Here is a 16,172-nt window from a genome sequence, read left to right on the forward strand (position 1 = left end):
CATTTGCCTAGCCCTATCCATGGTCCTTGATCATTATCATAAGAACAATTATTATTATTGCCTTGTTATCTAACCCCATAGTCTAACCCGTAGTACAGTGCCACAAACTTATCTGACCCGGTGGCAAAAACTGGAACTACGTGCCGCCATTTTGAAATGTCACATTTTCACAGACTTTTCATAGGGAATATTTTGTTTAAATAAAAAGAAAGCGACATCAGTGACACTGTCACCGGGTCAGATAAGTTTGTGGCACTATAAGTAATAATGCAGCTTTCTAGTGGCAAATACTTGGCATATAAGATCCCCGTCAAGGGAGGACGTACTTGCGCTTGTCGCTACCAGGGTGAACCTTCAGTTCACCTACGCGTCCGCGTTAAAATGTAGTAGCCCTTCTGGTTAACATTGAGAATCACCACAAAAAAAAACAGAATATAAGTTACGTCTATCCGAACGGTGTCGAACAGATAGATGCTTGTGTAAATAAAACGGTGAAACCCTGTGGTGAAACCCGATAAAATATATTATTCATAATATGCTAATTGTTATATTATTATGGAAAATGATATTAAATGAAAATCAATAACATTAATTTAATAAAAAAAAACTTTATTTTCAGAGTAATATACTTACACTATACAGTCTTGATAAAATATATTTTGCCTAAAATTAACATTACCATTCACTATTTCATCACATAATAAATGTATAGATTTTAGCTAATTAATTATCTGCACCATGGATCGAACCACATCTTCGCTAGTAACATACATTTTACCCGCACCCATTCCCAGATCATTTTCCAATTCGTCAAATTTTTTCACAACCTTACAAGAGCTATGAACGAACTTGCAACCCATATCTATAAATTTTTTCACATTATCTATGGTCACGCCTGATCCAGGCATAATTTCTATTTCATCTCCATATTTAAATTGTAAATGATTAATTAACTTTAGCGCATCTTCATCTGCCGCTGTTTGTTTCTGCCCGCTAGTAAGAAGCCGTTTAAATCCAAGTCGAATAATTTCTGTCATGGCAACATTTGGGTCTGAGCATAGATCGAATGCTCTATGGAATGTAACTGGTATTGGATGTGCTTCAGCGATTATTCTAGAACAGTTTTCCTTGTCTATGCCTCGCGTTTCATTCAACGCTCCAAAGACAAAGCTGTTGACGCTCATTGCTTTGTAATGCCGAACATCTGCTAACATTGTAGCCATTTCTGATTCTGAATAGTTAAAATCGGAACCGCCCCTACATCGAATCATGATATTGACCTTTGGAATCTGAAATAATAGAGCTAATGTTTAATATAAATATTGAATGTATCTAAATATCACTCTAAAGTTATATTTTGAGAAGATAAGAAGTGAATATTAATTATTGATAGAAGTATAATTGGCCTCGCTAACAAGCAAACGTTTACACAAATCCAAATAACTAATAAACTTCTTTGCAAATTTTTATAAAAAAAATCTCATAAAATTATCCAGTATTGTATAGCTGAACAAAGAAATAAAAAGTTATCTGTTTATCTAGTCATAAGAAGATGGACATCAGATTGAAAAAATAATCTGGCAACACATTAAGTACCTAATAATTAACTAACTACTTACATTTTTAACATTTTTTGTTTCTTCGCAATTTTTCTTGGATGTTCTAATCTCGTTGACCTATAAATAATACAATCTGCATTACATAAACTGTCAATATTAAACAGCAATAGAATTAATTTTTAAATAATGGCAATACATTCACTTTATACTTGCACTAGCTCAAGATTTTTCCTGTGCAAAACTCTGCCTTCGCGTCTAAGGTGTTAATTGGAACAAATGTTAACATGTACATTTATACAACACTCATACATTTTATGCTGACCTTTTTTTAGCAACTAGTTAGACAATTTTAAGGCTGATGATACAAACATGGCGCAGATTTTATCGGATGAAGCCATTGAAGCTTTGTGATTAGCATAATCTAATATGCTAATCACAAAGCTAGTATTAATGATCATTACTTACTGGAGTAATGATCATTACACTTACAATATTTAATATTTCCAGCACAAGACCAGGTGACGGTGTAAGGCCGCCTTCTGCTAAGGAACTGCATACTTCTAACTCTGATGCCCCACCATTAATTGCGTTTACTGCAGATTCCAGGCTATCAATGCACACTTCTAGATGACCTGTAGTAAATATTAGAATTGATGTAATATAAATAATAATAATGATCAGATATTGAATATTTTGAAAGAGTACTTTAATATTTTCTAATCTTATTATTTGTTTTTTTTTTTATTCTAATTATTAATATTATGTCATAATCATCGTCGCAGCCACCTAGTTAAATCAGCTGTTTCATTAAAAGCCTATCCTATTTATTTAACAACACTGTTTAATTAACAGTCTGAATAATATCTAGCCAATTTATTCAGAAGTTTTGTGAAGTGACGAGAGGCAGAGTTTCGAATATGCTATATACATATATATCAACTGAAGAAATCAATTTCATTCAAAGGCTATTAGTGATTTCTTACACATCTCAACATATATTTTCATATATACCTACTGAAATATAAACTATCACCAGGTAAATTTTCACTTGAGAGGAAATGACTGAAAAATTTTTCTGGATCATATAAATAGTCTAGCTCCTCTTGCTCAAAATCTGCACTCTATATCATTTAAACAATGTGGCTGGATATCATTCAGGCAGGTCATGGAACGGCGCCATCGGATGATCAACATGCTAAGGTTTACTAAAACAGCTGTTTATTAGATGGCTGCGACAAAAAATATATTATAATATGTGTAATGTATACCTGACTCTCCCATTGTATGTATACTTCATAAAGATGTTTAGAGATTATGTAGGCTCTTATGATCTTATCAATATCTTTGATAGTTTAGGAGATCTTGATGTAAACTTATGTTCATGAGCCTCGCTTATCACTTGATCAATTGATGAACCAGATGAGTTTTCTACAACATTTAAAATAAGTTTTATTTTTGTTTCATAATGGGGGAGGAGGGATATATTTTATAAATAACGGGCCATAAAACAATTGATTTTGTATTAAGTGATAAAAATTAATATACATATTAATAAACGATTTAAAACAACCCGGGAGGCGGGAACCATGGAGTGACACTTGACACTTGACAGTTCTAACATTTTTTTTTTATAAATGCCACATATATGGACGTGGACATGTCACTTGGAACTCGTCAAATTTATTTATTATTCATTTCATAGTACTTTTGTTGTGAGCTGTGAAAAATGTATAAAAATAAATTATTTGATGTGGAGTCACAAAATTAACTTTCATTCACAAAGTTTGGAAAAAAAAATCTTACAAAACAAAACAAAAAGTAACAAAAAGTTTCGCTAGTTAATTTCTATAAACTTATTTAATACTATTATACCAATCATAAAATTGACTAATTTGTGTAAATTGATTACTTTACCATTGGTTTAGTGCTTTAGGATTTCTCTTGGATTTCTCACAGGACTTCCCATCAACTGGTAAATAAACTGTACTGTAGCTGAAAACTCTATGACAGCTGATAACGATTGAATGATGGCTATTGTCTCGAACTTCATGATCATGACTGATCCTTTTGACATTTCGAATTATTAGGACACGCGAACGTAGGCAAAGATTGTCCAACGTTCGCCTTTCTTAATTAGGTATTTCATTAATTTTTGCTATTAATTACAAAAACAAGAGATATATGAGCAATATATAAGAATGCGAAAAAGATATTAATTCAATTTTAGGTCTTTTACACTTTTCCATATGATGTTTTAGAGGTTACTTTACAGTGCTATACTTTGCCACATATTTAGGGAAAGTGTTGACATGATATTTGTGTTTAGAGTGCTTTAATTAGTTCTCCTTTTCCTGCAGTTATGTCACGAAAAAAAGGGCATGAAGAGACCGACAAACTCACCCGTATTGCTATCGTAAACGCCGATAGATGCAAGCCAAAAAGATGTAGGCAAGAGTGTAAAAAGAGTTGCCCTGTGGTGCGTATGGGTAAGCTCTGCATTGAAGTAACTCCCAATGATAAAATATGCACCATATCAGAGGAGTTGTGCATTGGTTGTGGTATTTGTGTCAAGGTATGTACAAATTATTGTAATGCTTGCTAATTTATAAGTTGTAATGCTTAAATGATTATTTATATTAGATTGTATATTAAAGATTTAAGTATTGCCTTTTTTTCAGAAATGTCCATTTGATGCTATTACAATTATCAATATTCCATCGAATTTGGAAAAGCATACCACACATCGGTACTCAAAGAACTCTTTCAAGCTTCATCGATTACCAATTCCTAGACCTGGTGAAGTATTGGGTCTTGTTGGTCAGAACGGTATTGGAAAATCAACTGCCCTGAAGATCCTTGCTGGCAAGCAAAAACCCAATTTGGGTAGATATATGGTAAGTAATTTGCATATTCTATACTTTACTATGGACATTAGTATATTTTGTTACTGCATAAATATGCTGCGTAATGCTTGAGTTTGGAAAACATTACCACTGTCCGATTTTAAAATTGGTGACAACCAAAAATACCAGTGAAGTAATTTTGCCCATTGCATGTTTTATGAAGTGAAAAACAATACTTTTCATTTTTATTTCAATGAAAAGTATTGTTTTCCAATTTAATGTTGTAAAAGTTTAATATTTTGTTTGTTCCCAGGATCCCCCCGACTGGCAAGAGATCCTCTCTCATTTCCGTGGATCCGAACTGCAGAATTACTTTACTAAGATCCTGGAGGATGATCTTAAAGCCCTGATCAAACCTCAATATGTGGACCAAATTCCCAAGGCTGTGAAAGGAACGGTGGGACAACTGCTGGATAAGAAAGATGAAAGGAAGAATCAGCCTGAAATCTGCAAAATGCTTGGTTAGATAAAAATTTTATTAATTTATAATTTAAAGATACCTTTCATACACCAGAACTCTCTTTCAGTCTTCATTCAAATTACAAATTCAATTTTGCTCAATTGAATTTCTCAAAACTCACAGATGTTTACAATCTAGTTTGATTAATGTAACATTCTTTGCAATACAAAAATTTGCAAGTATTTTCTGCTGTCATTGTTTAAATTGTAAGAACTCATACCCCAGAGGTTCAGCATATAAAATGAAATATCATAACACAAATTTTCTTATTTCCAGATTTGTCGCACATCCGCGACCGTGAAATCGCCGCGCTTTCTGGAGGAGAGCTGCAGCGTTTTGCTTGCGCTATGGTCTGCATTCAAAATGGCGATATTTTCATGTTTGATGAACCTTCTTCCTACTTGGATGTAAAGCAGCGCTTGAACGCTGCCCGTACTATTCGATCATTGATACATCCTGATAAGTGAGTGTTTTTGGAATGACATATAACTTACAAGATATATTTAACTTACAAGAGTATTATAAAATATTAGACTCTCCGCTAAAGGGATTTTCAAAAATATCCCTGTGTACAAAGATGTAACGACAATTCTTATGTTTAGTAAACAATTAAACTAAATGGAATACCTTTTTTTAGGTTCATCATTGTTGTGGAGCACGATTTGTCTGTGTTAGATTATTTGTCAGATTTTATCTGTTGTCTGTATGGTGTGCCCGGTGCTTATGGTGTAGTTACTATGCCATTTTCGGTTAGAGAAGGTAAGATATAAAATTGTATTATTCATGAATTAGTGGTATCATAACAATGGACTATACGAATTTATAAATTATATTTTTTCCAGGTATTAATATTTTCCTTGACGGTTTTGTTCCCACTGAGAACATGAGATTCAGAACTGAATCTCTAGTATTTAAAGTAGCTGAGTCTGCTACAGAGGAAGAGGTAGAATACAAAATTAATGAATCTTTCCTTTCAAATGTTTCATTTTTGTTAATTTTTTTTAAATAATTTCACATTAACAGATAAAACGTATGAACCATTATGAATACCCAGAGATGACAAAGACAATGGGTGATTTCCACTTGCGTGTTATGCAAGGTGAATTCTCCGACTCTGAGATTTTAGTATTGCTTGGAGAAAATGGTACTGGAAAAACAACCTTTATTAGGATGTTGGCTGGAAACCTAGAGCCTGATGAAGGTCAGTATCTTTTTGATATTTTTCAACTGTTTTTATGTCAATAAAAACAGTTGAAAATTTGTCTGTGATAAAATTATACTTTGAACATTTCAAGTTTCGCTAGCCAATTCGGTTGACCTAATGTTCAACTGATGTTGACCTATCACCTAATCTTCGGTTGACACTACTCATTTATTTAATTAGTTATATACTTGATTGATTGTTTGATGATATTTATAATAACAGCACCTAAATAAAAAAGTACACACACTAATTAATTATTGATTTCCTTTGAAAAAACTAACTATGAAAATTATTATCACATCTTATGAGCTAATAAAGCAGTTAAATAATGTCCATTGGTATCTTGTATGTTGATTATATTACTATACATTTTACTTTATTTATGTGGTAAGAAAAATAAATTGTTGGTTATTTTTTATCTTATGAATAAGAATTGTTGCCATGTACAAGTTGTGCCAGGACATTGTAGCCATAATGTTTATGGTTACAAATTACAATGTCCCGATTAAGAGCGTTTTCACATTATCCGATCCGATATCGGATATCGGACGCCGATAGCCGATATCCGATATCGGATACAATTTACCCTTTCACATTGTCCGATAAAATCGTTCCGATTGATGATGATCATGATCATCATGAGTGTTGCCAGATTTTTTAGAGAAAACTAAACTAAATTGCTAGTTGATAAAAAAGGTATAATTTAAAAAAAAATCAAATGATCGATCATAGTTGTACATACATAAAAATATCTAAAAACAACTTCAAAAAAAGAAAAGTAAAATGTAAAAAAGATTTGATATCATTAAGTAATTACTGCATATTATTTAGATGTGCTATTTACTAAATAGTTTTGATATCGGTCATTTGTATAGTATATATTATATTACGTTAACACGTTATAAATTAAATAAATTTATATCAATACCTACAACAACCTAGTATTAGTTAATAGTTTTAGTAATACATATTAGTAAATACCTTTCAAAATCTATTAAATGTATTTTTAGCAAGACGTACCTAGTCATTAATTAGTCATTTTTTCACTACATATATACATTTATAAAAGTTCATGTAGTACCTATGATAAATTTATTAAGTGATACAATCTTTGTTCACATTTTCTTATTACACTGAAGACATCCTAAAATAATATAGAAAGGGTTTTAGGTTAAAGCAAAGAATTTTTTTTAAGACTAGCTTCCGCCCGCGACTCCGTCCGCGCGGATGTCTTCGCGTGGATGGTTTATATTTCCTCCATTTTGAGTAACTCTGAAAATGATATCTTATAAATATCTATTGGACCCAAATACGGCTAGGCCTATAATACGCAACGTGTGTTCGCGGTTCTACGGAACAACGTCTATGGAGAAAACTGAAAAATTAAGATTATTTTTTTTTCTACGTATTTTTCCAGGATAAAAAGTATCCTATTTTACGCCCAGGATAATAAGGTATAATTATACCAAGTTTCATCGAAATCGAACCGGTAGTTTTCACGTGATGTCTTCACATACAGACAGACAGACAGACAAAAAATTTTTTAATCACTTATTTGGGTTTGGTATCGATCCAGTAACACCCCCTGCTATTTATTTTTTTAATATTTTCAATGTACAGAATTGACCCTTCTACAGATTTATTATATGTATAGATTAAGCGCCCTATAAGACTGAGAATACACAAATTAGTGTTTTTTTTCTGTTGACTGCCTTTTCGAAAATTGAGTTGGCAACACTGAACATTATCGTCCGATAGCCGCTGGCATATCGGTGTCGGCTCCGATATCCGATATCGGACCGGACAATGTGAAAGACAGGTACATATTTCGTACATTTTACTTCCCTCCGATATCGGATATCGGCGTCCGATATCCGATATCGGATCGGATAATGTGAAAACGCTCTAACGATGCGAGTATCCGATCGCTATATATTTATTACTGGCAACATTCTTTGAAATGTCATGTCAAAGTAGGTGAAATTTGTCAAACGTTGGTGATAGTTGCGAAAAATTATCACTTTAATATAAATTATAAAAGCTTACTCAGCTAAATTTTATTACTATTTACGTTAAAAGTATTAAAACAAAATAATTATACGATGTTACGGTTAATTTGTGTATTTTATGTAAAATAATTAGGTTATAGTGGTTTTTGTGCTTATGTGTATTTGAAGTTATTTAATGTATTTTAACGTCTTTTAAAACGTTTACAATGGCTCGAACGGAGATATTCGATCTATTTTTTCATCCTGTATTCCAAAAATGTTTGAAACATGCGGAAGCATCCATGCCTAATGAAGGTAAAACAAAAAGATTTCATTGTTTTTTTTTTTTTTTATTTCTATTAGGTAGCTTTTTACCTAAGTATTTTTGAAATCTATTCACATTATTATCAAAACTTCCCGATATTGTTTTTATTTGTATTGTGTGTGTAAATTATTTATTTTCAAACTGACCCATTTGCTGCAGTTGCCAAGTTGTATTTATTTTCTGTTGTTATCAAATATAATTGAATACAATATGAGTTCAATCAATTACAGCTCTTATAATTTTTTAGCTTAATAACATTATATTATATCAGTTAAAAGTAATCATTTAAAAATTAATAATTACCATTGCTACAGATCATGGCTGTATGTGATGAGAAATCCATACTTCACCGCTAGTATACAATAAACATAGAAATAACAAAATCACCACTCATCACCTGTTGTATCATATAACATTGTAAACAATTAAAATTGACAAAATTGCCTTTTTTATCTAATGAATGTTTTTATTTTTGATCAGTTTAAATATTGTTCATCGCAAGCATCCTATAAAAGTATATAGTTGCTGCTTAAATAAGATTTCCAAATAAATTAGTAGATTTGTAGACAAATAAATTATTTCACTTTCAAGGTTCGAGTCAGTTGCCACAACTGCACATAAGTTACAAGCCTCAGAAGATATCTCCCAAGTCGCAGGGAATGGTGCGGAATTTATTGCATGATAAAATTAGAGATGCATACACTCATCCTCAGGTAATTCGACCTTATTTTAATATGTATTCACTATTTAGAATTGTGAAGTATTTTTCTAACATACTTCCCAAGTCAAAGTATGATCCATATTTTGGGTTTTGATAGTTCAAAGTTATATTATGTTTTAAACAAGTTAGTATGCATAAGGATAATTTCATAGTGTTGTTAATAAATTATGTTGTAATTGGTTTGTTTATATTGTATTGTAAGAAATACCACACCTCTTTGTGTTATTGTGAAGTAGTGAAAGCGAGTGAGTTATTATTAACAGTTAATTATATATGAAGTGAAATTTCTCTGATAAATTATAAACCTAGTCATTATTTTTCTCTTATAATATGTTAAACTAAATCAATTGTATGATTTGAATTATATTTTTAATGCAAATGTCTTTATTATTCCCTCCAGTTTATAACTGATGTAATGAAGCCAATGAAAATAGAAGAGATTATGGACCAAGAGGTTCAGAACTTGTCTGGTGGTGAGTTGCAACGTGTTGCGTTGGTGCTATGCCTGGGCAAACCGGCTGAAGTGTACCTTATTGATGAACCCTCGGCCTACCTGGACTCTGAACAGCGTCTAGTCGCAGCTAAAGTCATTAAACGGTGAGAACTTACATTATAGTTGCTTTCTAATAAGTACTATATAATCGTCAGTTTAATTTATAAAGCTATTTAGTGAGGTGGTTAAGAATAATTAATTGTAACAGAGAATATTTCTGTAATAATTACTTAAGCTAATGATTTATTAACGCCTGCAGTTCAGTCAATCTTCAGTTAATCTGCTGTCTGATGGTGGGACCTTTATTATCAACCGGACTGCTAGAAACATTAATTGTTATCCCACTTCCTATGTTGCAACTAATTCTGCTGTTGTAATATACCAATATGAGAAGTTATATCAATTTCTGAAATTCACAGATTCATTCTTCACGCAAAACGGACCGGATTTGTTGTCGAGCACGATTTCATAATGGCCACATACCTCGCGGATAGAGTGATTGTGTTCGAGGGTACTCCCTCGTCGAATGCTACGGCCAACGCTCCGCAATCACTGTTGAATGGAATGAATAAGTTCTTGGAACTACTGGGTATCACGTTCAGGAGAGATCCAAACAACTTCCGGCCTAGGATCAATAAACATGCTTCTGTTAAGGTAAGACTTGACTTTTCGGGGTTCTATACTCAAAAAGTAAGAAATGTAACCATATAATTGAGTTTGCTATCTGTTTATCTCTCTGTCTGTCTTTTTTTTTTTTTTTTTTATATGGTGTTTCTCAATGTTAGCCAGAAGGGCTTCTACATTTTAACGCGGACGCGGGGGTGAACTGAAGGTTCACCCTGGTAGCGACATGCACAAGGGCGTCCCCCCTTGACGGGGACCACGAACCTCGGCTTGAGCTGTCGCTTGAGTGGAGGAGGCCAGAAGGGCCCTAATCGGACGGGTCTGTCTGTCTGTCAGCAGGCTGTACCTCATGAACAGTGATCAGATTAGAAAATTATTACTTCTACCAGACAAAACGATTTTTGTAATAATTATGTTGAGACTTGATTATGTTATCTTTTAAATATTATATTGATAGCAAATCCGAGTTCATTGAACTTGAACTTTTATTTGTGAAATTCTTGGCATTATCTTATTGATATTAATAGAATTTAATCATTACATATTTATATTATTGTTTTCATAACACAATAAAGAATATTCTTTTAATAATAAATCATGTACTTATAGATTAAAAAAAAAATATTAATAAGTATTCCAAGAATTAAAAAGATTTTTTTAAAAGTCAAAATTACTACGTACTTATGAAAGGCTATTAAACTGATATTTTTTTCATTTGTATTGCAGGATATGGAACAAAAGCGAGCGGGTCAATACTTCTTCCTTGAAGACTAAAACAATTATATATATAAAATGTTATTTATGTATATTGGAGTTATTGCTATCGTCACAAGAGCGATGTTGCGCCATCATTGTATTTCCAATTGAATGTATTACTGTAATAAATCAGTTTTATACAAGTTTGCTTTCTTTTATTTTGCAACACCCTTTTTTTATATAGAGATGACGATAGTGTAAACGATTAACGAAGTAATTAATTAAGCAGAACAATATATTTTCATGTTATAATATGCATTTGTTATACTTACACTAGTGGTTCGCCCCGGCTTCGCCCGTGGTACCTACATGTTTACGTTTTTTTTCATAAAAACCTATCTCTCAAGTTGGATCGAACTGCACATGGTGTGCGAATTTTATTATAATGGGTTAAATGGTTTAGGGAGTCCATTGAAGACAAACATTGTGACACGAGATTTATATATATACTTACTTACATACACATATTTATTTATTGAAGCTGAGTTTTATTTTCTGCTTTTATAAATTAAAATATAACACATTTATTTTGCTGCAAAGCCCCTATTTTATTGTATTCGGAAATCACTTCCTTTTTTGTTATACCAGTAAATACATTACTCAACCAGGAAATCGCACCTCGCTTCATTGAAGCTCTGATTATTTTTTTATAGTTCAGTTTACAAGGCTTATAGACTGTTCAAAACAAAATACACTACTGTCTTTAAATATTAATAATTATTGTTATTACCACGCCACGCAACGAAGAATACATATACGACCGCGCCGCAGCAATGAATTTTACGGAAATTTTCCCTCGAAGTGGTTAGTGGACTGAATGATTTTAATATTCTCCTTTTGTTTGAAATTCAACTTTAATTAAACTGCTTATAAATATATGAAAAATAAATTATAGAATAAATAAATAATTCTATCTCGAGTCGAGAATCGATCCTGCGTTCTTGCTGTACTGTAACGACGCGCGATTTTTTTAAATACAATTGCATATCGATTTATGTAGTTAACTAAGTACCTACAATAAATGGATATTCATTCGATAATAAATTAAAACGTAGCTCCACCCACATACTAGGTAAGTAGGTATAAGGTAGGTATCTACCGATTGGATACAACAATTGGAACAAATCAATATTACACATTTAAATAAGCTGTATGGTATGGTCAAAGGTAAGCTATAACTCGCAAGCTTCTTTACGCTAAGTTGATTTGGTAGAACTAGACTAGACTTCTAAGAATTCTGTTCGAAAATATACTTATAACAACACGTCATACACACATTCTAATAAAAATAAATATATATCTATATCCTACAATACAAATTATAAAATATTGAAATGTCTCTGTGTCACACGTACCTATACGTAATCAAACACGTATTCTACGCTGCATGTATGATGAGGATACACTAGTCACAACAGTTTACATTGTATGATTCACAATGATCTAAGTTCTGACTCAAGAATTAAGATCAATGATGATGAGGAAAAAATCGTACGATAGTCAAGTTATAAATTTAGACATTTACAAATACTTACTAGAAACATTATAAACAGTAAACACATACCTACGTAATGTTACTAAATGTATAATACGTACAATGTACATGTATAAACCGTAGGTAGCACAGGCTTTTGAACCGGATTAGGATCTGTATCTGTAGTCTACTACCTACTACTAATAGTTTAAAATATAATAAGTCCCTTTTGTTTTAATAATTTATGTACCTAATTATTATTACTCATTTGTTGCTCTTCGATAATTAATACGATTAAATACCTAAGTAGGTAGGTAGCTTGAAAATAAGAATGAATGAAGTTAAAATGATGTAGGTATGACACTCTCATTGCATAAGACAGGATGGTATTTCCTAATTAAACTTCCTAGGTATTCGAAAAATTTTGCACCTACGTAAAAGTTGGATAATAGTAGGTACCTAGGTAACCTACGTCACCTACTTAAAAGTTGGCTACATTACGATCGTGAGCAAGGTCAAAAATTCGTTAAAAGCGTTCACTGAAAACATTTTTAAGAATTGAAGAATTGTTTTCCATTGTAGTTTACTAGCAAAAATGTTTATTGATTGTAACTGAAGTGCAGTTTAATTGTATAGCGGCCCCGTGTTCGCGGGCCGCGGCGACGCCGGCCGGTGACATCATCGCTTTGAGATTACGTGGACCTAGTGTCGTCAACCTTTGGTATTACTTGGTTTCATACAAAACAAAATCCTACTAATATTATAAATGCGAAAGTTTGTATGGATGTATGGATGTTTGTTACTCTTTCACGTAAAAACTACTGAACCGATTACAATGAAATTTAGCACACATATAGAGGGTAACTTGGATTAACACATAGGATAGTTTTTATCCCGGAAATCCCACGGGAACGGGAACTATGCGGGTTTTCCTTTGCAAACGCGGGCGAAGCCGCGGGCGGAAATCTAGTAAAGTAATAATTATGAGTTTATGTGTAAACTTAATATCTTTTCTAAATTTATGGAATAATCTCATTTAATTGAGTACCTATAGTAATAGAATTATAATTAACTAGATTCGCTAGAAAATACACATTAAAGTTTAATAAGAAAAGACTTAAGAGTATATCGCTCATTTGCTTCTATAACGTGACAAAGTCAAAATCTCAATTGTTGGGAAAACGCATTTGAAAGTTTAAAATTCCTGTAACTTTTTAATTATTATGGTTAGACTATTCTGCTTAATACAACATATTAAACCATTCTCGTGTTTTTGAATCAAATTGTATTCAGAACAATAAGTCAGTTATTAAATTTTTTATGATTATTCATTCCAGAAAGGGCCCTTCTTGTTGCGTTTTTCTTGTAAAAAGTGTGCAGTATTGCATTACAAATAGATATGTACCATTTTTCTTGAAAAAAAAATTGAATAAAAATCTAAAACTTTACAAGTTATGTCGTATTGTTACGTTTTATTGATAATCAGTAATCTAAAATGTATGGGAAATTTTAATAAAGACGTGATACTGTAGTAGAAATCTTTTTATTTTTGTATTTTGTTTTACAAAATGAAAGATATTTATGCGGTGTTATTGTGTAAATTTCTCTGAAACACGAGTAATATACATATTTAAAAAAAATTATACAATTATAACCAGACATTAATATTTGTTGTTTTACTTTTACTCACTACACAATGTATAAATTGGATAAGGATTAATGCTGTATTGGTTAAAATCGCTTCTAAAATTATCCATTACTTTTCCTAAAGAGAAAATGACAAAAAGATTTAATTTTGGGATATCTATTTTCTTTTTTTCTTTATTAGGGATAATAAACAGCAGAACAGTGGTTAATTGTACAATAAAACTTAGTCTAAATACAGGTATAACTGTCCAACCAACAAAATTATCCACAAAACAACATTATCCACACAACTATAAGAGATATAATATACCTACCATCGATTTTTCTGAAGACTTTTTCATGTGTAAAATACTTATGAATTATTTTGATAAATCTCGTAGGGTTCTGAATGCGTTTGCAATGCAGGCGGAAAATAATGTAATTATTTACGACATCACATTAGAAACGTCAAAAATAACAGTATTTATTCACCTACATATTTATACATATAAACCTTCCTCTTGAATCACTTTATCTGTTAACAAAAACTGCATCAAAATTGCAAAACGGCAAGCATTCGGCCGAGGAAAACGACTTTGTTTTATACTATGTAGTACTTTTGCTTATCTCAGTAATATTAGGAAACTAATCTTTATTGCGGTTCCCGGTAATACATACATCAAATAAACATATTAGCAAAACAAATCACAGGTTCTTGTTTCGAGACAGCTTCTTGAGCTCTCCTAAATTCCAGTAATCTTTCAGTATTTCACAGTGTTGTTCTTCGGAAAAAAAAATTACACTTGAAAATGCAGGTTTCCTTGCAGGATTCTCTTTTAGTTGACGAGACGGCGCAGTTTTTTTTGTGATGGTTTCGATTCGTAGGACTGTCCTGCATTTTTAACTGATTTGTAATTGGTTTTCATTTTTCTTTATTCAGTGGTCTTTTTTCCTCATTAATGCTAGAAAATAAATTGATTGTTTAATTCATTTGTATTTCGAGAATCGGTATGATCTTTTCATTTCTCTAACTTAATTGAATGTTCATTATTTCCTCGGACAAGATTTACAATCTTCCTAGACCTATCATCTGAAAAATAAATTAAGTAATCAGACAACATTTTTATCATTTATAATGCAACATTGTAGTGTATTCTTTGTAAAAATGTATTATTTTTTATCAAAAATGTGTTAACTTGAGGTAACCAACATTAAAACCAAACATTTTGTACTTTTATTATCAACTGTAACGGAACATATTAAATTAACCAACAAAAAACATTGTTCATTTCAGCAACAACGGGACAATCCTATGTAAACCGTAGCATGCGAATACTATTTTTACTACAATAATGACCCACATGCAAATGTCCCGTTAAAGTTGCAAATATAAATCACTAAAAAAACAAAAAGCTGTACTTACCTTTCAGCAAAACCGTGACACAATAAGCTGCTGCGTTTTTACCGCAATCGGGCACCAGTTTCTTTCTCAAGGGAGTAGCAACAACTGACATGAACCGTTCTTGCATTAAATTCAAGAGCCTAAAGAGATGTCGCTAAACCGATAGTCACCGACCTTTTCCTTCATTACTCGGTCATTTTTGGAGCTAGAAATATCGCGTTTTAGCAGCAAGTAGAGCGCGATGCGCCGGATCCTACTGTGTCATTATTCCATAACGATACATATGCTCGTTAACACGTTCTTGTCGCAAATGAGCGATATGTACTTCTTTAACCTGCGCCTTGTGCAAAATAGAAACTTGAATTGTTTTGTCACAAATTGTACTGATAAATTAGATAGGTATTCCCGTTGTAGGTTTAATTTATTGTTCGCATATTTCTATTAAATTGTAACTGACTATTTTTGTTTTATATAAATTCTACAAGTCTACAATTCTAAATATTATTGTGTATTGTCAATCAAGCTACTTGAAGAATAGGTCACTGAGGTCATGAGTGTGCGTCACGGTAAACTGTTGCAATCTTTGAGAAATGAATAATCGATCGACCAAAGGTTGACGATTCCGAATGGCTATAGT

At 32.1% G+C, this 16,172-nt stretch overlaps 2 protein-coding genes and 1 long non-coding RNA gene across 4 annotated transcripts; 1 reads left to right on the forward strand and 2 right to left on the reverse strand.

Moving 5' to 3' along the window:
- Positions 1–587: 587 nt before the first annotated feature.
- On the reverse strand, positions 588–3,035 carry LOC123700742 (copper homeostasis protein cutC homolog). The gene is made up of 4 exons (XM_045648060.1): positions 2,828–3,035; positions 2,049–2,191; positions 1,620–1,676; positions 588–1,289 (listed from the first exon to the last, which is right to left on the reverse strand). Exons 1-4 carry the CDS (start codon positions 2,838–2,840, stop codon positions 720–722), a joined length of 783 nt encoding a protein of 260 aa, XP_045504016.1. The 5' UTR covers positions 2,841–3,035; the 3' UTR covers positions 588–719.
- Positions 3,036–3,572: 537 nt separating this feature from the next.
- Positions 3,573–11,176, forward strand: LOC123700848 (protein Pixie). 2 transcript variants are annotated; one of them, XM_045648193.1, is made up of 12 exons: positions 3,573–3,696; positions 3,917–4,131; positions 4,238–4,453; positions 4,716–4,923; positions 5,199–5,385; positions 5,560–5,681; positions 5,765–5,865; positions 5,946–6,123; positions 9,031–9,152; positions 9,561–9,757; positions 10,073–10,307; positions 11,004–11,176. In XM_045648193.1, the coding sequence occupies exons 2-12, from the start codon at positions 3,919–3,921 to the stop codon at positions 11,049–11,051; spliced, it is 1,827 nt and encodes a 608-aa protein (XP_045504149.1). In that variant the 5' UTR covers positions 3,573–3,696; positions 3,917–3,918; the 3' UTR covers positions 11,052–11,176. The 2 variants fall into 2 exon arrangements, with proteins under 2 accessions (XP_045504149.1, XP_045504148.1); XM_045648192.1 differs by lacking the exon at positions 11,004–11,176 and having other exon boundaries at positions 10,073–10,379.
- Positions 11,177–15,052: 3,876 nt separating this feature from the next.
- LOC123700998 lies at positions 15,053–15,746 on the reverse strand. Its single transcript, XR_006752668.1, has 2 exons — positions 15,557–15,746; positions 15,053–15,223 (listed from the first exon to the last, which is right to left on the reverse strand). It is a non-coding gene; the product is annotated as an uncharacterized LOC123700998 (long non-coding RNA).
- Between the last annotated feature and the right edge of the window lie 426 nt (positions 15,747–16,172).

The sequence above is a fragment of the Colias croceus genome, chromosome 20 (assembly GCF_905220415.1).
Source record: "Colias croceus chromosome 20, ilColCroc2.1".
Taxonomy (NCBI): Eukaryota; Metazoa; Arthropoda; class Insecta; order Lepidoptera; family Pieridae; genus Colias; species Colias croceus.